Source organism: Cryptotermes secundus, unplaced genomic scaffold (genome assembly GCF_002891405.2).
Source record: "Cryptotermes secundus unplaced genomic scaffold, Csec_1.0 scaffold367, whole genome shotgun sequence".
Lineage (NCBI taxonomy): Eukaryota > Metazoa > Arthropoda > Insecta > Blattodea > Kalotermitidae > Cryptotermes > Cryptotermes secundus.
The window spans coordinates 107697-132101 of record NW_019731266.1 but is presented as its reverse complement, the minus strand read 5'-3'; the positions used below and the strand labels follow the sequence as shown (position 1 = coordinate 132101).

The following is a 24405-nucleotide window of genomic DNA, read 5'->3' as shown; positions in this document are numbered from 1 at the left end:
ATGGAGGTGTCACGATACCTGACGTGTACAACGGTTGCTATGGAGCGCGTGCGCGGTGACGTCACAGAAGATATGAAGGCAGATGTTTTCTGTAGGTCCGCGACGATGTTGTGTTTTCTGTGCTGCGTGGTCCGTGCCTGGACTGTAGAAGGGGGATCAGTTGTCGGTAGGAGATAGCCGCGAAGTTAGTAATTGGAGAAGCATTAGAAAACAACATGTGAAGACTTACTATGTGATAAGGAGATTTAGTCACAGTGAGACTATTTTAATTCCGTTGCCAGAATACGACTAGTGAACACTAAGAATTGTAGTTCTTGTGCAACAGTGAACTGCAAAATGTGTAAATCAGCGCTAGCGCTGTATTGCTTGTAAACACGAGTCGATTGTATAAGGTGTTAACTCTATTCACCAATCGAAACCCTGTCTTTTTTTTTTCCTTGGCACTACAGCCCCAGTGGGCCTAGGCCTACCTCCATGAACTCCTCCGTTCACTTCGGTTTTTCTAGATCTTACACATTCTGTAGGACTCCATGGGCGGGTGATCAGCTCGTCGCAAGGCCTCTACCTGTACACAAACACAGAAAAACACACACACACACAAACTAAACATCCGTGCTCTGAGTGGTATTCGAACCCACGATCCCGGTTTACAAGCGAGCGAAGACAGTACATGCTTTAGACCGCTCGGCTACCGTGACCGGCTCGAAACCCCGTCTGTAGTGACTAAATCATATGACAGCATTGTTACGGTCATTAGGTACTGGAGGGCGAGATGGACTGAACATTCATGGAGTAAATGAGAAATTCATACAAAATTTTGATCTGAAAATATCAAGAGCAGAAACCAGGTGGTAGATCCAGGCGAAAATGGGAGGATCGAATCTAGTCTGGTAAATTGCTGCTGGTCCTCGCCAGCGCAGTTGTTCTTGGTTTCGGCCTCGTTGGAACCCATGACCATAAATTTGTTTCCTTCCAGACTACGTTTTAAGAAATTTGGTCTCCTCTTCTAAGAGAGGAGGGGTTTTGATTACTACTGGTCATTTCCCCTCTACTAGGGAGGCTGGCTGTCTCACTCACTCACTCACTTCCCCCCCCCCCTGTCTGCAATTCCTGACTGCAACTCAGTGGGAGAATGGTATTTGAATTGTTTATGGTGAGGGGGTGGATTGGATTCAGCCTGCTCAGGATATGGTCCAATTCTGAGCATTTATGAATAAATAATTAACGTTCCAGGTCGTAAAAATAAGAAAAGATTAAGGTTGTGCCTGTGCTAAATTAATTGAAGACGTAGTGTGTAGTGGAGGTGTAGCTGCATTCTTGAACTCGGCACTAGATATGATCGGTCAGCTTCACGCCTCGGCAGTTGTACCCCGGGATAATCCCTCCAGTACCCGTTTGGTGGAGGCTGGGTGGGCCCCAGAACTGTTCTGGACGCTATGGAGAGGAGAAAGATCTTGCCTGTGCCGGGAATCGAACCCTGACCGTTGAGCCCGTCGCCATACCGACTGAGCTATCTCTGCTCTTACTTTCCAGGCCGTAAAGCTTCAGGATTTCCTGGTAAACTCAGCAGGTATTAACTTTTCTAGGCAGACGCGCATTGCATTAGATTGGGTTTCGTAAGTTTGTATAGTTCGTGTCGGAGCCTCGCGCGAGATAGGCCCGTTCTCTTTGTGAGTTCTACGTTACATTAATGTCACTGTCAGTTCATTCTTCCTACGTGTCCACCTCATTCTTATCAAATTTCCCTCTGTTTTATTACTTTGGCTCTGTAATTCCCACCTCTTAGGTACATAAGTTCCTATTTTTAAAAAAGTGTTATTACAGATAATGATTTTTCGGCGGTAATTTCTTCACGATAAATGAATCTGTTCTTAAGTATTATGTTTGTCCAACCTTCTGTCCTGTTTCACCTACATCAACATACAACGCCACCAGACCGTGACGCCATCTGCCTACTGTGTTATCTTTATATGCCCGCTCCATCTGTCGCCTCTGATAAACCTAAAGTAACTTGCTAGCTGTGCGTGTACCATGTAGTTGACAGAGGATCTCTCGTAAACCCAATGAACCAACCTGTCTTCTGTCAACTTTACTAAAGATTGCCCTGGAAAGTTAACACTTGCTAAGCCAAACAGGAAATCCACGCCTTTATGAAATTGTAACGTCCATAATCCATCCAGAAACTTACAGTCACTCTGCATCCTGAGCCAGTCGAATTCAATCCATCGTTTCACATCTTATATAAATAAGTTTCGTTTTAATATCACCCCCAGTTAGTGCCGAGGTTAAAGTGTGGATCTATACATCCACTCTCCCATACGCCTTCGTAATCTAGTGCTTAATTAGTTAAGCACAAGGACAACTTTACCTTTTTTTACCTTACCTTTAATATGACCCTCATATTTCCGTCCAGATCTCCGTATTCATTTCTTCTCATGAGATTTTTGTGATTAAAATTTTGTATTCATTTTTCTTTTCCCCATACTGTTCTTCGTAATGTTATCGCCATACCGATATCAGAAAATAAGAATTATCCAAGAACTGAGGAAACTGTCTGATCCCATGATTTAAATGAGAAACTTGGAGTGGTTGGGCGTGTGCTGCGCCCCTTGTGGCCCGTGTAACATTGCTGTGCTTCTATTATGACCATTACTTCTCATTACAACAGAGATCTTTATTAAAATGTGCAGCCTGTTCTTGCTAATATCAGGGCATATTACATAAAACAAAGTGTTCCCCAGCTTACGGACATAATTACAGTATAGATCTGTGTTGCACTTATATAGCTACGGAGTAAAATTCCTTGGTGTAGCGCCTTACCGCAGTTATGAGTGTTCTGTGTCGTAACGGAGCCCAAATAGCTCTTCATCTGCATCAGAAGAACGCACCAGTCGACTCACTCCTCACTGCACAGCCACGAAGTGAGGGAGAAAGATGGAAGGAGTTGCTCGTGACCTAATCCATGCACTGTCCAGGAATTTGCTTCCAGGAACTGAGGAAACTCACGAAAATCTCAGGATCGCCTGTGTCCCGCTCGAAGTTCGAGCCGAGTACCTCTGGAGCGACACCCTAAAGCAGCCCCCTTGGTGACTCAGCCTTGAGTCAGTTGAATCTCCTTACCTGCAAGGCTTTCTTTTGATCACCATTTCTCTTTTCATAAACAATTCATATCAGATTTGCTACAGACTGGACGGCCAGGGTTAGAATCCCGGCAGGGGAAAAACATTTTTCTCTTCACAACGTTCAAACGGGCTCTGGGGCTTACCCAACCTCCTGTGAATGGATACCAGGATCTCTTTCCCCGGGGTTAAAGTAGGCTGAGCGTGAAGCTGACTATTTACCTCCATCAAGTGCCGAGGTCAAGAATGATGGAGCTATATCTCCGCTCCCCCATATGTCTTCATGGGATAGTGTTGGACTAATAAAACACTGGCACAGCTTTGCCTTGTGTACCTTTACCACATAGCTAACGGAGTAATATTGCCATGGCACCTTCCTTTAGTTGGTATTTTCTGATGTAAGTGAACCAACCAGTTCATCTTCATCGAATGTGCCCCGCCCCAGCGCCACTTTGTACACCACAGATCCCACTTGACGAGACCCGGCATCGAACTCGGACCGCCGCGGTGGGAAGCCAGCGACAAATCGCTTGAGCTATGGCGCGGCCCTTACGTTATATCATTGTGTGTTGCTGTGTATCGCCATACAGTACGTACGTGGTGGGTGCTGCTCGCACCGTGCAAGTGAAGGGATGCTCTTCGTCCCCAGGGCAAATGGCGAACGCGTTGAAGATTAAGGCTCCATTAATGTTTTATTTGAAGAAAGTGATGTATTTGTGAAGAAGGTCCATCTCTGAGGCCGACGAGCACTCTGATCTGCCCCCAAACGGCTATAAGAGCAAACAGGTGTCACTGTCTGAGTGTGTGTATACACATAGAAAGAACTGGCCGATTTCAGATGTTTGTTATATCTGTTAGAGTGTGATCCCGGATAACCCTGTTGGTATATACAGAGGAAGCAAAAAGTGTATACATACTTCAACGTACAAAACATCTGCTTACTGATACAGCTTCGGTTACTTGTACTTACTTACTCATGGAGCTGAGCCCTCCTTGAGGAGAAGCCAAATCTGCAGCTACCCAAGAATTTCCCAGCATTTTATGGAAACTGAAGGTTCATTACCGTGTTCACAAGAGCCCTCCACTTGTCCCTATTCTCAGCCAGATCTTTCCAATCCATACCATCCCATCCTATCTCTCTAAGATCCTTTTTAATAATGCCCACCCACCTACGCCTTGGTCTTCCCAGTGGTCTCTTTCGTTCTGGCTTTCCCACCAATATACTATATGCATTCCTCTTCTTTCCCATTCGTGCTACGTGCCCTGCCCACCTCTTCCTCCTTGATTTGATCATTCTAATTGTATATCTTCGGTTCAGCCTTGAAAATGTTTGTAGATAATCCTGTGTTCATCTCGGAGGAATAAAATGTCCAAATACTTTTTTCTGACTTTCGTATCTCGTTGCCCGTGATGGGCGGGGGTACTATACTACAAGCCAGAAAGTCACACTTTTGATTCTTGACGAAGTGTTTGGATTTTTCAATGGCCCTGGGGTCGACTCAGCATCTAGCAGAAATGAATACCAGGAATCTTCCGGGGGGGTAGAGGTCGGTCGGCGAGTGAGGGTGGCAACCTCACCGCCGTCTGTGAGCCCATTGTCTAGAAAATGTGGGAGCCTCGACGTCTCACAACCCAATGGGTCTCCGCGGCCTGATACAGGAATACATTTCTTTTTTACTGTTCCCCGTGTTGGTTGATGCAAACGTAGGCCCAGTTGCTGGAAAACCAATCACAACAAGTAGCACAGTGCACAGTCCGACATTTTGTTTCCTTTATATCTTGTTAAATGGAGACTCTTCAGCTTTAAGTTTCCCCCATCTCTCTAAGTTAACAGGATGAACATGCCTCTTACAAGGGTCGCCGATTGGCTCGCTCATGGTTTCTATCCCTCTCGTCCCTTTCTCCTAGCATATTTTCGTTACTCGACTTATTCAACCCTGAAGATGGAGGCAGTATATCCCGCCGAAACGTCAGTAGACCCATTACAATACAAGACCATTTTCGCACTCACCACCATGAGAGTCTCGTTGTTTTGGAATTCTCGCTGTTCCGATGTTTGAATATACAAAGGGTATTGAGAAGTGTCTTTATGTAAATTCCTGTGCCAGTGGGATGGGAAAGCTTATGTACCAGGTACTGCGCTTCATTGTGCTGGGCCTGCCTTCCCCCCCCCCTGCAGTCTACGTGCACAGCTTTAAAGCAGATTCCTAATTAGAGTCCATTAAAGAAAATGTCGGCCAGTTTTTATTCCCCTTAGCTAGAGGAAGCTTTTCCAGTATAATGCAGGAATAACGTAAAAGTGAATGCCGGACCCACGTTAAAAGCCGCTACGTAGGCCCTGGAAATCCTTACGGTTGCCATTCTTTTGTTACAGCTGATAGAGTTTGCAAACCCGAAGTGAGGGGGTGACGCACTCTTTCTCTGTAGGAGGGCTGGTTTTCCTAACTATATGCATTTTATTTTATAGATCCCTGTACCGTTCTCTCGCCTTATTTGTGATGGATTTTCCGTTAACTTCGCAAAATTTGGTTTAATTTTGGTACAGTGTCGCTTTATGGATCTGTACCTATATAACGCTGATGTGTCCGGAGTTCCATGATGTGCTTGTGGCGAGCTGTAGTACCCTTTTCGTGTTATGCTGTTTGCTTACATCTCATCGGAGGCATTTGTGTCGTTTGGAGAATATTGACATTTATTTAGCGACAGTGGCGCTCTCAGTATGCCGCGTTATGTAGCTTCGGTTCACAGGGCGATTCATGAATACTGATTTGGAAAGTATGTTGACTGAAGTTCTCATGGCAGAATTCCAACATTTTTCTAGAGAGACCGGAATACCACAAATCTGCCGAGTAGTCAGTGATCCGACTGAGATTTGAACCGGGCGTCTCCCAGATACAAATCAGAGACGATGCCGCTTGAGCCAACTTGCTAAGTAAGTTTTCTTTATTCGGGAGGTTACCCGTTCCAATCTCAGCAGTACTGCAGTACACAATACACATCGCGTAAGATACACCCGACCACAAGCCCACACAACCCCGTGCTGACGCCTCCCCCCATTGGGACGATTCACCAAGAAGGAGCCTGAATATTTTACTTGAACGTTTTTTAAAAAATTTTTAACTTAAAATTTTAACGTTGACGACTCGGTTTGAGGGTGGTTTTTTAGATGCAAGTGCTATACCTGCATTCAAGATACTGGGAAGTGTTGTGCTTTACACTCCGATATATGTAATAGTTTCCACAAATAATTACATACTGTGGATGTTGAGCTGTGCCAGTGTTTTCATGATTTGTTGTAAGTGCCTCTGAAGATGGTTCCTTGGAACCGAAACATGTAAGGCAGATGAGATAAATAAGTGACCAAAATATATATTGTTGCACTTGACGGAAAATCTATTGACAATCCTGACTAATGTTTTTTTCCTGGATATTCACACTCCCCTTAGTGGCTTTGTATAAGTGACAACCACTCCCTTCCATGCCCTTTTCACAACTCTTGACACTGCATAGTCTGCGGCTCTGGCGGTGTTCTTACATAAGCGATAAATTAATCGAAACGAGTAGCATGTGGAGATATGGACGCTTTTCAGGCACCTGGGCTCGAGTGTCACCCTTTGGTGGATCCGCAACACAAGTGGTAGTCTTAAAAACAAGAAGTTTTCGGTAGCTCTAATTGCCTACTTCCCACTGGTATGACACGGACCGCATAGAAACAAAAAAATGAAGGGGATACACATACAGCAAGATTATCTCATGAGCCTAAAATTGGGGCGTGGGGGGTACACAGGTCACAGACAGCAAGGTGAATCATAAGTTTCATTTTATTTTCAAAATAATGGAAATAGGGTATATATATATATACCGTGCATATATATATGCACGGTATATACATTATGGCCGCTCACAGTGGCCGCGCGATTTAAGGCATGAAATGGCTTCGCCCGGTCGAACGCTGGGCTAGTGGGTTCGAATCCCACTCAAAGAATGGATGTCTGCGTTTATTCCGTGTTTGTGGCGTCCTTGTAGGTATCGGCCTTGCGTCGGGCTTATCCCCCGACAGGGAGTCCTGCTCACAGCCTAAGATTAAGAAAGTGAAGCGAAATGAAGAGTTTCACGGATGCCCTACGCTCCCAAGTGAAAGCGACAGGGAGATATACAGTATGGGCCGCGCCATAGATCAAGCGGTTAGTCGCTGGCTTCCCACCGCGGCGGCCCGGTTTCGAACCCGGGTCTGGTCATGTGGGATTTGTGGTGGAATAGTGACGCTGGGGCAGGTTTTCTCCGAGTACTTCGGTTTCCCCTGCCGATCTTAATTCCACCAATTGCTCCACAGTCACCCTCACCTATCATCTGGGGCTGGTACAATAGGCCAGAAGTGGCCGCAGTGCAAGGGACTTAGTACCACACCACTGGCAATATAAAAATACATTATGGTTGTTTGAAGTTGCTGGGTCTGTCTCTGGCTGGGGTCTGGTGAGAGCAACCTGGAAGGGTGATCTACGCCAGATCTCTGTGTAGACGGAATGGAAAGGCGATGAGATAAGTTTCCTTCCCTTGCCAGGAATCGAGCACTGCTTGTCCCATAGCACAGTCACTGTACTGACCTGTCATGGTTCTTTATGTGTACCTTCTAAGTATGCTACCAGCAGAACATAATACGCTTGGATAGTAGATTTACGCGGAAATGACCCAGATATGCCTATTAGCACGTACTATTTTTATGAGAAAATGCGTACCTTTTATGATCTACTGTACGTTGCATCCACGTGTTTGATGTGATGAACAGTGTAGAGCCCGGAGTTGCGTGACCGTCCGTCCGAATGAGTTATCTTACAAATAAGTAATGAATCTTGACGAAATTTGGTATCGGGTGTCTGCACAGTATGGCGGAGTGTTCTCGTTTATGTCCGTGTGGGCTGTGGATGTTGTGTTGCGTCTAAACTTCGTCAAGATCTATAACTTTCTTTTGAAATATTATTTACATGTTTAATATTAATCAAAATGAAATTAAAAATAATTCTTTGCTGTGTAATATAAGCTATATGTTCTGCATTAGCGTTGCCATTACTAGTTATTATAACTTCACACACTGTGAGCCACTAATTAAACTGTGGGTCTTGAGAACTTGACAGTGGCTCAGCTCGTCAGGAAATTTCCCGCGTTTAGGGAACTCAAGGGTTTAACACAGTGTTTGCAAAATGCCTGCCATTGGCTTGTACCCCGATGCGCGTGAATTCAGTCCACACCCATGAGTGCGGGCAGGAGGACCAAATTAAGCATTTGACCCCACCCCTGGATTTTTAAAGATCAGAATTGACGGAAAGAAGGGAATACATCGAATAATAATACAAATTAAACATTTTTAAAATCAGTGAAGATTGTTTTAAACGGGTTAAATGTAAGTTTATAAGCAAATTTCCTGACTTTCCCCTTGGAAAGCTGGCTCCCTCCTGAAGAAAATCCCACAACCTCACACTCTTCTTTGTCTGTAATTAATTTTAGTATCTATTCTTTGTCATTAATTTTAGTATTATCCTCACGTCTTCACCAGGGTATCCTAAAATTTGAGGTTTCCTTCATTCTGAATGTTGGAGAGAGTAACTTTCCGCCGATGTTTAAATGCAATTGGTAGTTGCTACGTGCCTCGAGTGAGCTGCTTTCCCGCGGTAGCGATCGCGAAGCTAGCCGCTTCCAGCATTGTGTCACTGCGACATTTCAATATCTTGATGTTTCGTTCTCAAACTTGTAATACACGTGCGGCTTAAAAAGAAGTATATTTTGCCCGAGCTTCTAGAGCTAGCGACCCCTGGCGGATTACCCAGTCCCCCGGGGGCAGTGGGCCGCACGACGCCAACCCCCAGCCGCGCCCCGACGCCAACAGGAATATCCCATTAACGACGCCTGGGACGCGACGTCGCCCAAACAGCGGGGGTGACGACACAGATGATTGTCCATAGCTGTAATGGAACCACAGCAAAAAAAAGAAAAAGAACTTTAAGTGTACAGTCTTCTGTGCTGTGACTCCGTGAAGTCCGGTAGATCACCGTAACCACTCTGAGAACCTCAGATCTAACAAGGAACTTAGCTACCAAGCAGTTCTAAGTACAGCAGATAAACCGGCAGGACAATTTGATGACGCTAGGCTATTAATGCAAGGCATGTAGCACGAATGGGGGAGAAGAGGAATGCGTATAGGATTTTGGTGGGAAAGCCAGAAGGGAAGAGACCACTAGCAAGACCAAGATGTAGGTGGGTGGATGATATTAAAATGAATCTCAGACAGGATTGGGTGGTATGAATGAAATCAATCTGGTTCAGGGTATGGACCAGTAGAGGACTCTTGTGAACAGGGTAATGAACCTTCGGGTTCCATAAAATGCTGGAAATTTCTTCAGTAGCTACACAGTTGGCAGCTCCTCAAGAAGGGCTCAGCTTCATGAAGTTAGTTAGTTAGGCTATTAATATTTCAATGGAGTCCCTGCGAGGCCTCAATCCCGAGGTTCGGATCCCAGACGTGGAATGGACGTGTGCCCCGTCTCTTAGCCCACTTTTTGTTTGAAGAGAGAAAAGAAGTAATTGGGCGGATGAGGTCACCATGCATCATATTGTCTGTCTCCCCTTCCCCTCCGTAACTTAGAACCATTTGATCAGTATCTAACGCTTTCTTTTTTTTTAATTCTCTTCACTCAGCAGTAACAACATGGCGTGTGCACATATCTGTGACGTAGGATCCCGGAATGATGTAACAGATCTTCGGAAAATACGAAACCTATAGAGGGGATTTCGTTGTGTAGAATGTAACATAACATCAGGGTTGCCGTGCGAAAATGTTTCTTAGCTAGGCATGTGAAATTTCTTATGGAAATAGGCCATAAACATGTCGACATGTNGAAGCTGACCCATCACCTTCACTTAGTGTCGAAATTAAGAATGGTGGAGCTATACCTCCACTTGCCCATTCGTCTTCATTGCGTGGTGCTTAATTAAGGACAGAAACAACTTTGTTTTTTAATAATAATACTAAAGATAATAAAGTTCTTGTTCCTAATTATGCAAGCACTATGCTGAGACATATTGTGGAATGGAAGTATAGCTCCACTTTTCTTCACCTCACCCTCATTGGAGAGGAGGCTAGGTGGGTCCTTGAGTCGTTCTGGATGCTGGGAATCGAACCCCGGATCGTCAAGCCGGTAAACCGTCACTATACCAGCTGAGCTAATAATAATATAATATAATACACCTGTAGGGCTAGAAATACACGTATATACAGTAGTAAAGTAGGCTTCATGTTCTGGCGTGAACTCTGATCTATTAGGATAGTACAAGTATGTATTATAAGTTATATACTTTTAGAATATAACGATAATATATCTTATTCTGTATAATATCTTTGCCAGGGCATGGTTAGCGATTTAACACGCTGTTTATTTTTTACGTAGTTGGCAATGCCATCTATAAACAGAAATGGGAAGTTAGGTGACGCCGCATGGTCTCGCTACTGAAAGCGTCGTTAAATACTCCCACCCCCCCACACACATTCTATTTTATGGTGGAAGTGTAGGAGAAGAAGAGGAAGGAAGGGAAAGGAGAAAGAAAGAAAATTAAGATAGGAGATCTCCTGTTCCACGCCTTACATTTTGTACAGGACTACCCTACCTTCTAGTCATATCCTATTGTACTCATTGACAGCTGATGTCATCCGCGACAAGCTGACAGATGTGTAACAACCGTTCGGAACGGAGTTTAGATAAACGCTGAGATAGAGAAACACGACAGCATTGTCATATTACGAAGCGGTATGCAAATCACTCCGACAATTTGATTTGTCCAACTGGAGGCGGCAGAAGGCGACAAAGCATTGCCTGTTGCAGATGAACTTTTCACAGTAATTTTACGTGCGCTCTCAGTATGTAAAGGCTCTGTCGTTTTACTGCCTGTGAACGCATTAATGACGTGGCAGACATAAGACTCCCTCCCGCTATGCGCGAATTATGGCGTTGGTTATTGTTCCTTAAATCTGATGCTGGTATATGTCTTGGGTGTCGACAGGTGTGTTACCGGAAGTCCGTATGTTAGTGAAGCGATAACAGATTATCCATTTGAGGGATATGAGTTGAAACTGTCTTTTTCCTTGGGCTCGTATACAGGATGTCCCTGTATATAAGTGTATAAGTACATGTGTCCTATTCCGAACGGTTTCCGAGATACAGCTATACTTCACTGTACAGTACACTGTGCGATGTACAGACTAGCAGCACGCCATGTCCTCACACGAGTTGCACCGAGATAGAGCTATTTCACTGCACAGTACACTGTACACTGTACAGACGAGCAACACGCCATGTCCTCAGACGAGTTGCAAAGTGCACTGATGCTGACGGTGGAATTTTCTGAAATGTATTATACTAGGTAAACTACCAACGCCGGTCACGGTAGCCCAGCGGTCTAAGGCATGCACTGTATTCGGAAGCCGGGATCGTGAGTTCGAATCCCACTCAGGGCATGGATGTTTAGTTTGTGTGTGTGCGTTTTTCTGTGTTTGTGTACAGGTAGAGGCCTTGCGACGAGCTGATCACCCGCCCAAGGAGTCCTACCGTATGTCTAAGATCTAGTAAACCAAAATGAAACGGAGAGTTTCATGGAGGTAGGCCTAAGCCCAAATGAGGGCTGTTGCGCCCATGAAAAAAAAAACTATACCAACATTGTCACTTGAACAATAAATACCTGTATTAGAAACAGTACGTAATATCTCTTTCTTATCAACAGTTTTGGAACTGTACAATGAAATGGCTCTATCTCTGAAACCGTTCGGAATAGGACACGTGTACATATACACATTTTTGTTTAGCATGGCCGATACTGTGACCTCTCAGAATATTGTGCTTTCCTCTTCGGACACTCTGTATTTAGTCACGTAACCTTTAGAATGGTGTTTGAGCTATTTAATCGCCCTATAGGTAGTATTAAGAACTCGGCAATTTGCTTACTCGATATGGAGAATGAGTGTAAGAATAGAAACTTTAGTTGCGTTATATTTTCTCTGCTGGTTTTGTTTTAGAAAATAAAATTCTTGTGAATATGAAGGTTGAGGTCTTCTTGGTTTTAACACCGTGTAGGTCGGAGAGATCCCGACGTTTCGGATGGATATATCGCCTCCATCTTCAGAGTCTAAGATGGAGGCGATATGTTCCTCTGAACCCTCAGGCTCTCAGAAACTCGCACTCTTCATAGTAACCGGCGGGGCAACGTCAATTCCTGCTTCTTGTGAATAAATTTTAAGCTATTTCCAGCGCTATAAATTTCCTAACAGTTCGCCTTGTTATTTCATTAATAGGCAGGTAAAATATGTTTTCGGTTTCTTCCATTCTTACGGGTTTGGTCGGAAAACGGGAACGAAAGGTAACACCAAGAAGACACAGACGTAAATGGGAGGATATTATTAAAATGGACCTTAAATGGGATAGGAAAGTGTGGACTGGATCGATTTGACTCAGGATAGGGACCAGTGGAGGACTCTTGTGAACGCGGCAGTGAGCCTTCGGGTTCCGTAAAATGCTTGGAATTTCTTGAGTGGCTTAGCAACTGCTGGCTTGTTAGTAAGGACTAGTTTCCATAGAGTTACTCTCAACTCCACTGTTTTGGTCCTCGGTTTAAGACATGAATTTGTCTCGCTCTTATTTTTAGCTTCATCTTGCAGATGTTAGAACTTCTGGAACACTTTCTTCCGTGAAGTCTTGGCTTTTGGTGAATATCCTGTACTACTGACTTTCCCTCCATGTTCTCCTCTCCCCTTCCACCCTCCGGGACTGTGAAGATTATTTTATTGTGACTGCGGAAGGGCAAGAGATGTAAACGTTGAAACTTACTTCCACCCAAGGAGATGCAATAGTCACGTTGCAGCAGACTACTGGTCTTATTCGTTAATGTTTCTCCATTGCGATCTTCATTTTTAAAATATAAATAAATGAAATTGTATAATTTTTTTAGACATTCTGTAGTCGGAGTTGCTGACAGCATAATAGAATAAACCACATCAAATCAAATATATGCTTGATGCAGTTTGCGTGAGGTTCAGTAACATGAATAATGAAGTAACGGCATGGACGGCCATTTATGTTTCCGCTAGGCCGTGAATGTACTTGTAGAATATAGCAGTGGACTTACGAAACATACCATTAGGATTCTGTGGAGAGTTCTGTGGATATAACAAAGTTCCTTGATATAATTGGCATAATTGAGTCCAAGGGCGACACAAACAACTTGTGTGTAACTATCACATGAATGAAGCATGAGCAGATCTAATTAACGCTCAAGTTTGAAGGAATTATTCACTAGATACAGGATTTGTGGTCTGACCGTCGTGACAGTCCGATTTCCCCTTCGACCGCCACCGGAGTGACTAGTGAGTGTCAAGTTGGAGCTGTGGTTCCTACCAATCAAGGCTCTTGTCACACCTTGCAAGACGGGAGCAAGATCGCACAAATGTTGGTCAATTAGTTTAAACCGTGCGGCATTCAAACGTACGTATTGGATTCCTGAATACGAGGAATTATCTTGCCATTGTTTTGTCATGTTGCAAAGTTTAATTGAGCCACCGAAGCGTCTGTAAGACTGATGTAGCATGATTGTAAGTTAAATTGTTTTTATAAATTGTAAATCTAAAAGCGGAGCCACATATCTACCGTTGGACGGGTTTTTATGATCCCTGTTCGTAGACGTTTTAGTGTCATGTTCCTTTGACGATAATTTTTTTGTCTTCCCTCAACATCAAGTCAACTGACTTTTCGGAGGAACATGATGGTTTATCCATGATATGTATACAGTTGCCGTCTTGTAGTGCACTCAATTTCACCTGTTACTTCACGACATGTTTCGGCAACATAGTGCCATCATCAGGTGCCCTAATTACGCTAATCTATTTCATTGCTTGCCTTTATAAAATTATNATTATAGTTGACAAATACGCACTTTTTAAATAATTTTATAAAGGCAAGCAATGAAATAGATTAGCGTAATTAGGGCAGCTGATGATGGCACTATGTTGCCGAAACGTCGTGAAGTAACAGGTGAAATTGAGTGCACTACAAGACGGCCACTGTATACATATCATGGATGAAAATCAGTGCAACAGGACGCCAAAATACAACATTATGATGGTTTATGCTTAGCTTATTCTTCGACCCTGAAGGTGGAGGCGATATGTGTCTCCGAAACGTTGGTTGGCTTTCAGCGGACTACACGGCGGTATATCCCAGAATATATTCTTCATAACTACCGCTGTGCGAACCTGAAATCCTGCATCCATTTATGTGTTTCATATGATTATTTGAAAAACAATAATTATTTGCTTAAGCAACATTAACTGGTTTACCCTTTTTAATTGAGAGAGAATGTTTCTGTGAGGTAGGAACTGATTCATTTCAGGCTCGGTTTCGCTGTCCGTAGGTTTGGAATAGCTCTAAAATAGTCTAGTGTTATGCATATTAAATTGTTTCAGTTATATTAATCATGAAATTTGCCTGAAATGCGGCAAATTTCACTAAGAATTTGGGATCGCATTGTGATAAAAGTTTAATTTGGTGGTTAATATGCTTTAGTACAGATAATTGTTGACGTTTAAATAACATTGCCCTCATATTGCTGATTGTTCGGTTGATTAAACCATTTCTAGTTTAAATGCTAATATTGGATGCAGCGTATTGTGTGGCCTTCATGAAAGTCGATCACGTTAATTAGCAGCATCAGTGTCGTTCAGTGGCCGGCCGCACTGTGCTGACCTCCATTTCCTCCCACCGGCCACTATATCTGTGTAACCATTACCCGCTGCTCAGAAACTGTGGCTTACATAAACTGTTTGCTGTTTCGAAAGTGTTGTTTGAAGCGTATTTCTTGTTGGTTTCTTGTTTCGCGTATCCCTCGACACTGAAGATGGAGGCAATACGCCCCGTCGAAAGTTTGGTGACAATCTACCGAATTGCTTGGCGTTACAACCGATAAGATGGCACTTTTCATATTTTATTTTGTGTTTTTTTGATACAAGTCATTGTGGCCCATATATATAGGACAGGTTCGCTCATGACAATTCCGAAATAGGCAATGGATAATATTAAAATTGTTCTTAGATAGGATGGGGTGGTATGGACTGGATTGAGCTGGCTCAGGATTGGGACCAGTGGAGGGCTCTTGTGAACACCGTAATGAATCTTGGGGTTCCATAAATTGTTGGGAAGTTCTGGAGTAGCAGCACAACTGACGGCTTCTCAAGAAGGGCTCAGCTTCATGAAGTTAGGAAGATTATGTAATCATTTAAAATTGGACTCACATGTCTGTAATTATATAGTATTTTTTTTCCTTGGCACTACAGCCCCAGTGGGCCTAGGCCTACCTCCATGAACTTCTCCGTTCACTTCGGTTTTTCTAGATCTTACACATTCGGTAGAACTCCTTGGGCGGGTGATCAGCTCGTCGCAAGGCCTCTACCTGTACACAAGCACAGAAAAACGCACACACACAAACTAAACATCCATGCCCTGAGTGGGATTCGAACCCACGATCCGGGTTTCCAAGCGAGCGAAGACAGTACATGCCGTAGACCGCTCGGCTACCGTGACCGGCCAATTATATAGTATATATGTTGTTTATTTAACGATGTTTCCAGTAACTCGGATTATGTACATCATTGGGTGGATGATTCGTGAATTATGAATTGGAAATGATGTATGGAAAAGCGGCGCCTAAGGCCCTTTTTATATAGCGTTGACGCGGGTCGCACAGAAAACACCGCTTTCAACAGTTTTGTTGTTGCATGCATCTGTTGCGGCTATTACCTAGCAACGGCCGTTGTGTAGAGAGCCCTTACATAGCACTGTTTCATAGCTGTTTATTTCGCTGTCGTTGCCTAACAACGAGCCCACATGCCGCAGTAGTGTTCTTGATATTCACTATGTCCTTATACGTCATGACAACCATGACAGAATCATTGAAGATGGGAGTTTGATATCATGTCCAAGAGACGTATGATGACGTAAATATACTACAGAATTTCACAAAAATGATTAATTTAATTGTAACTCTATTTGGGGGTCGCACTGTCAGCAATTCCCTAAAAATATTCACGGATCCCAGAAAATTGATACTTTTTTTCGATAAAGGAACCAGGACGTAGTGCGTCCCCGGACCAGAAGCCGACCACTCACCTCCATATAATGTCAGAGTTAACATTAAGAGGTAAAAGTGGCCGCGCCATAGCTCAAGCGGTTAGACGCTGGCGGCCCGGGTTCGATCCCGGGTCTGTTCAAGTGGGATTTGTGGTGAACAAAGTGACGCTGGGGCAGGTTTTCTCCGAGTACTTCGGTTTCTCCTGCCAATCTTCATTCCATCAATTGCTCCACAATTACCCTCACCTATCATCTGGGGCTGGTACAATAGGCCAGAAGTGGCCGCTATACAAGGGACTTAGTCCCACCCCATTAGCAATAAAAAAGAGGTAAAGGTAAAGATATCCCTGTAATAGGCCGTGGAGTCCCATAGGGTTGTGAGACGTCGAGGCTCCCACATTTTCCAGGCAGTCGGCTCACAGATAGCGGCGAGGTTTTCAGCCTTACGCGCCAGCCGCCCTTTACCCTCGGAAGATTCCTGGTATTCATTTCTGTTAGAGGCTGAGTCGACCCCAGGGCATGTACCTTTTTGCTTAGAATGACCGATACTATGACCTCCCAGAATATTAATCTGTAAAGCATTGAACAGTGTCCATATAATGAGTCTTTCAGCGGAACTAACTTCGACCTCCGGAATGTGATGACTACATACACTTGCGTTGGCGATGCTCGCTGTGGGCATGCAGAAGCCGCTGAAATATTGCTTGAGATGTGGACCGTGTACGCTTGTACCTTGGAATGAAACTGTTTTCGTGCCTGTGTTGGCTGTCAGAAGAATATGGTTGTCTGAAACGTAAGTGGACAGAGTGCCGTCAGGCGATGGGAAAGGTTCGCTGTTCCCCCGGCGCTGTGACAGACCGCAGAACAGCGAAGCGCCTGTTGGGAATTCAGTGCTACGAAGCTCGGGTCTTGTCCGTGTGCAGTATGTTGCTGTAGATCCCTGCACTCATATTGCTTGAAGTACGGTCTATATGCCGATCGCCATAGTTTCTTAATATATTCGTGTAGTCTTTATTTATGCCGCCTTCTGCAACATTCACAGAGCGGACCGAAGAGAGATGAAGTGACATGAGGTTGGAGAAAACTACATAACGAGGATCTTCATAAATTGTACTCTTCTCCAAGTATAGTTAGAATGATCAAGTCAAGGAGGATGAGGTTTGTAGGGCATGTAACACGCATGGGCAGAACAGGAATGCGTGTAGGATTTTGGTGGGGAAGTTAGAAGGAAAGAGACCATTAGAAAGACCTAGACGTAGGTTGGAGGGTAATACCAAAATGGTTCTTCGAGAGATGGGATGGGGTGGTATGGACTGAATTGATCTGACTCGGCTCTTGTGAACACGGTAATGAACCTTCGGGTTACATAAAGTGTCGGAGAATTCTTGAGTACCTGCGCAACTGGCGCTTCTCAAGCAGCGCTGAGAGCCATGGAGTGAGTTGTGTAACCTTCACATTTCTGCACTTTGGCGACACTGAATGTGTAAGTTTCGTATGATTCTCAGAATAAACAACTGTTATTTCATGAAATTTGAGGTTCCCAACGGGATGAACATTATTACGGTCGTGTGTATTGTGGCGCCGTATAGTTTGGTAGATACGTATTAGTGTTTTGGTGAAACCTGCCTCCTTATTCAGGGTCGGCCATTCCTGTATCCTGAACTTTGAGGGAGGAGGTTCCTTTGAAACGTTGATACGTATCCAGTAACTACACGGCGTCATATCCATGAGAACCTCAAATGACATATATCCAATTTTTAGCCTACTTTTCTTATTTCGAAAAATAAAAGGAGACTTGCTGTTTGTGTGTTTGTATATCCTGCCTGATTCCTGAAAGCCGGAATAGTAGAACCAGAAAAGACTGCTCTTATTGGACGCGTCATTTTCTATGTCGTCCGTATCGTATCAAAGGAAAGGAGGCGATTAGTTCTTCCCAGAACTTCTTATTAATTATTCTCTCACCCTATACACCAAATCATATGCAGGAAAGCAAGCGTCATATTTTTTTTGGAACGTCTTATAGGCCTGTTTGTTATGTATATGAAATTCATGGCTTGATATTCGTTTAAATATTAAATTTTTGCCTGTGATTGAAGTTTGTATAAAAATTGCTGATATGGATATGTGTTCTAGTGGTGTGTGTAGGTACGAGAGGTCAAATACAACACACCTCTCTGTTCGGAATGCGATATATTACAGCATGCATGCACAAGACAAGGGGTTCTGGTACCTGATCGGATACGCTACTCATATAGCATTACACACGCTTCGTTGCACATAAGAACTAGATACGAAAGCTTTGATTATCTCTGTAGGATTATCGAATTTAAGATTCAGACGACTTGGTCACAAAGACCTAAGAATCTCAGGGTGGGATAATGTGTGTGTGTTTTTTATTTTCTCCATTCTTCGCAGCCTTTGTATGTTGAAGCACCATACTGTAGGATGAAAGCCTTGTGGGGGGGGGGATGTTCAGCGTTTCTTAGAAGGTGTTGTTTGCTGGTTACGAAATTCCGGATTCGTAGGGATAAAAAAAGAAATAAGAAAACGAAGTAAGTGAATCTGTAATTTAGTGGGCGTAGGAAACTTTTCCTTTTGCGCCGCGTTAAGAGCACTTGATGCAGGCTGAGAACGTAATGTATGGCGGCGGATTAATTCTCTGTGTGCAGTCCGGTAGCAGTTGGACTTAACTGAGACATTCTTCCTTTGTCGCAGTCCCGTGTCAGCATCCATTTTACTTGGCCCAACAATAAGGAGTTTCTTCCTTCTATATACCGAGTTATCCTGTTACGTAGCGGACCCTCTTTCATCTCCTGGGCATTAGGAGACATTATATCAAAGTATCTTTAAGAGCGTGATGGCATGGGTTTGAGTCCCGCGTTACATATTGTACCGGGTGTTCCAAAAAATGTCTGTCTGAAGAAATGTATCTTATGAGATATTGTCCGTTAAAAGTCAACCGATGTTTGGGACGAAAATGTCGCTTCCATCTTCACGGTTGAAGATAAGCCAAGCTCGCCACTTGTTTTCATGCTGGTTTCTTGCATGGCTTATTCTTCGACCCTGATGATGGAATTGATGTGTTTTACCGAAACGTCGTTTGGCTTTCAACGGACTACATTGTCCGTATGTGTTTAGAGGTTTTAGGTTTTCAGGGCGATATTGCTGTGTGAACAATGCAAGGCGGGCCAAATGAGCTGAGCGTGTAGCACGTACACAGAAATTCCTTTGTAACGTCAAGTATGGAGACATTTTTATTATTCATTCTATAATCCGACGTTGTATTCTCGATGCTGACAGGACGTTAACATACGAAATAAATTAAATATGTTCTTTCTTGGCTGCTCGCTGAGGGAGAACGAATCTCCTGATGTTTCTACTTGGGAGAGATGAAATTACAAAGAACTACACAAAATATATGAAGAGCTTTGTAATATATCATTTTCACCCATACAGTTCATACAGCATTTATGCGATAACTTAAGTATGCATTCAGAATTAGAGAAAGAGAAATTGGTTGACCAAGGTAGCTGGAAGATAATATTAAAATGTCTGTTAAAGAAATGAGCTCTGAGTATGTGAGTAGAAATCAGTTTGGTCAGCAGTCTCTTTAAGGTGGGAGTTAGCGAACACGGTAAAACATTTTCCTTGCCTAGCATCAAAGAATTTCTTTACTGTCAATTTTATCATGGAACACCTTGTCCCATCGAGTTAGTTCTTTGGTTTGGGAGTCGAAGCTCTTCATATAACCAATTAAGTTATCTGAAACTGTGACTCTTCATTTGCATTCGGAAGATCCCCCGTTCGAACCTCGGCAGGAATACTGTTATCCCCACAGAAGTTACTCAAATTTATAGTAGCATTGCAATTTTATATACTTCCGTAATCATTTGTATATTTCTCACATATGGCCCGTCTGGACCAAAACATGTGAGTGAAATAATAAAAACATTTGTTTGTATGATGGAGAAAGTTCTCCATTCTTGTTTATAAGTGCTACAGGCAGGTTGCTACACTACAAGACTATGAATGCCCTTCATAAAACCTGATTTTTATTCTGTACCTTTCGACAAACTTGCTAAATATTGTCACATGTCACATGTCACAATGACAAGGACGCGGGTTTGAATTGGTAATTGGATTCATTGGGTACTCAAAAAAGTCATAACTACAAATAATTATAACACTATTGCTGATTTACACAATTTTCAATCACACCACACTAATCTTCCGAGTCTATCTGCACTAGTCCTCACATACTTATAACATGGAAACTCTAGAAGTCTCGCTGAATTACACACTCCAAATATTACACATAAATGAAGTTTTCTGATCAGACGTTTAAGTCTTCACAGATCGACTTCTAGTTCTTCTGTACTCCTAGTTCCAATTCGCTCTGAACTTACAGCGCACGACTCTCGTTATATAAACGCGGAACGGATATGCATCATAGGAAACACATATCACGTGATCACTATCCAGCCAGTCTACTGGCGCATCGGCCGGATTTACAGAAAACACAGCCACTATTGTTGCGTATTGGACCGTGTTTACAGAACTTGCTTGGCAACGCGTTGATCAAATCTGTTACAGTATCATCCTTGGGCGGACTTAACTCATTGATTCAAACATTATTTTTTTAACTATGTCCTCATCAAAATCTAATTTCAGAGGCTTTCTGATTGAGCTGACGGGAGCTCTGAAGCTCACGCAATAAAATAGCCTACAGGAGGTTTAAAAACTTGTGATAACGATATTACCTGAAGATGATATCTCCTTACACAGGGAAGTGATATTTGATGCTTCCCGGCTGAAACTGAAGGCCCAGCCACATATTTCCGCAGTTTTATGCACCACACTTTTCTGCGGAAAGTTCTGTCAAACGTCGGTGTAAAGTGCTTTAGCATTCCATCATATTGAGGTGGACCCGTGTTCGAATCCCGTCCCGTCAATGAGCCGGATCCTCTAGACAGTACTGGGTTAGCACCTTGAAGCATGTAACAACTTCTTACTTCCACATTTTTTCTACTTCATCCTTCGCTCTTAGCGTAACACTGCGTAACATGCACTTGAAGAAGGAACTTTTGGGAAGAAGTAATCGTCTTTCTTTTGATGAGACACGGACAGCATAGAAAACGACGCCACCAACAAGTATATCATTATTATATATTTGTTGCCGTGGTAACTTTTTTACCGAGCCGTTGCAAGTTGTTGGTCGAGCTGTTCAAGTTATTTCTGACAGCGTCATTAATTTAATTTTCAGTTATGTTTGTCTGGACGAGACGTGTAGAGGTAGCAGGTAACATTTCCTCTGCTTCTCTGATAAGTGATTATAGCTTCACTACTTTGAACAATGTTGTTAATAACGTGATTTTCAATGAAGGAATGATTGGGTTTCTTGTTGCAGGTTCTTCTACCTGTATCACTTCTCGTTCTATGCGTATCATTACCGCTTCAATGGTCAGTACAGCGGTCTGGCCCTCGTCACGTCATGGCTCTTCACACAGGTAAGAAACCGCTGAGTGTCCATCATGTATCGTTATGTTACGCACGGTGCTATAACCGAGAATGAGCTTTGCCTGTCAGATTTGAGACTGCATTTGAAAGCAGGTTATATTAGTGGGATTGCGAATCCACGAATGTCTCAGAGATTTCTCGATTTGCCATTGAAGCTTTTTTTAAAACAGTTTTGCATGGGTTTGGGAACGACTGAGTAGTCGTATTCTTACCGCATGTGTCCCTGGTGTGCTAACCTTTCCACAGTCATTACCATCAAGGGTAAAATAAAACGTGAACTTAATTTATAAGTCACATAAAAATTCAGGAACCTAAACATTTCACTTACTTACTAATGGAGCTGAGCCCTTCTTGAGGAGAAGCCAAATCTGCAGTTACCCAAGAATTTCCCAGCATTTTATGGAACCCGAAGGTTCATTACCGCGTTCACAAGAGCCCTCGACTGGTTCCTATCCGGAGCCAAATTAATCCAATCCATACCATCCCATCCTGTCTCTCAAACATCCCTTTTAATATTGTCCACCCACCTACACCTTGGTCTTCCCAGTGGTCTCTCTCCTTCTGGCTTTCACACCAGAATCCTATATGCATTCCACGTCTCGCCCATTCGTGCTACATGCCCTACCAACCTCATCCTCCTTGACTTGATCAGTCTAATTATACTTGGAGAAGAGTACAAGTTATAAAGCTCCTCATTATACAGTTTTCTCCAACCTCTTGTCACTAAACATTTCACTAGAAAGTACAAAATTTTTATGTAACACACGTAATTTAATAATTTTCTACTTCCGAACTACAGTTGGTTAATTTTGTGCGGATTTTTAAATAAGCATATGCCCTTTTGGTACCGATTTTTTTCCCGTCGTCATTATGACGAGCTTACTGATTATGTACACTTCATCTCTGACCTAATCATAGTTTTATTAAGATGCCGCTACAGTACTCCGGCATCTGGGCTGTAGTGAAACACCTGTACACTCGTCTGCCGCTCTGTAATTGGAAATACATGCGCTGTTTCTTAAACTTATATTTACCACTTCCCGTCTTCACTTCATTTCTTCATTATATTTAATTCCTTAGTTTTATATAATTTTGTACACCCTTTAGCACTGCTAAAGAGTTTCCGTTTCTTCATGAAGTCTTCTCCCGTCTCTAGTATTAACATCCAAGTTTCATCTCATAACAGTGCAAAGGCTACCGTTATGTCATAAAATTGTAGGGATGTTCTCTTCCTAATGTTTTCTTTTACTGTTCATTGTCTCGTGCCATGTAGTTCTTATAACATTCTTAACGCATATACGAACTCTTCCTGTTTATAAGGATCTTGGCACTCAGTTAATGGTTGTAAACTGTTGTTTTCTTGCTTTCTCAGGCTATTTCTTGCAAATGTACACATGTGCAATTGTCACGGAAGCTGAGATGCGTACTCTGGTTCACAGGAAGTTTATTGCTCGACTGCCAAACTTGTTATACACGCAGTGATCTAAGCGAAAGAAAAATTCTCTTATGTTTGTTATGTCATGAAGCGTTCTGCTTCCTTGAAGTAGTCGACCTGGATTTTCACCCTTTACATGCGTAGCCGGAGTTCTAAACCGGCCTTTTGTAACTGTTTGTAATTATAATTAATACTCATAACTTATGTCTTGAATGTCATCATTTTCTGCTGGTAACTCTGATTATGTAACGGTCGTTGTGATCCGTTGCGCTTACCACGCGACACCCTCTATACGTAAAAGTTGGCACTAACTTCGCCGACAAGCGGCGGTTGCTCGGTCGGTATAGTTCGCTTGCAGACTACAGACCACGGAGTAAAGTTAACTCTGATTATGACCTCTGGCTAGTTAAAATTCCGAATTAATTCCGAAACAAAATCATTGTTCAGGCATTGGAACCCGGCCGTTGGAAAACCTGTAACTACACATCACATACATGATGGCATCACATCCATACACAGAGTACGATTCGAGACCGTGAATGTAGACTCAAGCAGCCGAAGACCGTTTGATCAGACTGATCTGTGTGCACAGTTGTCATGAATGTGAGTATCAGTGCTTACTGTGGACGGGGTTAAGTTGGTGAATCGATTTATTGGCCACTTGTACACACGACTCGGAACTACACGGCGCCACTGCTGATCTCCACAATTCACAAATTCCCACAACATCCGCTAAACCTTTTTTATCCTGTATCTTCAGCAGCCGTTCCCTGGTAACGGTTCCTAACAGTGTAGATTCTTCAGCCTTCAGGTCCTATCTTCACAGCTTCCCGCTCACAACTCTACTCTGAACTCAACTAACTTTGTCGTTTGCTTATAACTAACATGTCGGCACGGACCGTTTAGAAAACACAGTTCTTCTATTTTGTGTTCAACTGTTGCATTATTAAGAATCTGCTACCTAGCAACGGAAACATGTTTACCGAGCCGTTGCCCAGAAAGACCTCTGTTTACAAAGTCACTGCTTAGCAACGAGTCTATATACCCCACAGTATTTTCTTTTGAAGTGAAATCATGTCGACATCTCAGTTTTCCCGTGTTAAGTTCTTGTTGGTAAGATTAATTCTTATATTATACCATATTTCGCCTCACTAGAGAAACGTTTCTTTTTTTTTTT

General features: G+C 43.1%; 1 protein-coding gene across 3 annotated transcripts in view; it reads left to right on the top strand.

Annotated features, from left to right (window-relative positions):
* Nucleotides 1-24405, top strand: part of LOC111866765 (membralin) — a 150666-nt gene that overhangs the window by 100343 nt on the left and 25918 nt on the right. For all 3 annotated transcript variants that reach the window (XM_023856010.2, XM_023856008.2, XM_023856009.2), the window contains one exon: nucleotides 21684-21783. In XM_023856010.2, the coding sequence (XP_023711778.1) occupies nucleotides 21684-21783 (100 nt within the window). The remainder of the gene's footprint in view (nucleotides 1-21683; nucleotides 21784-24405) is intronic.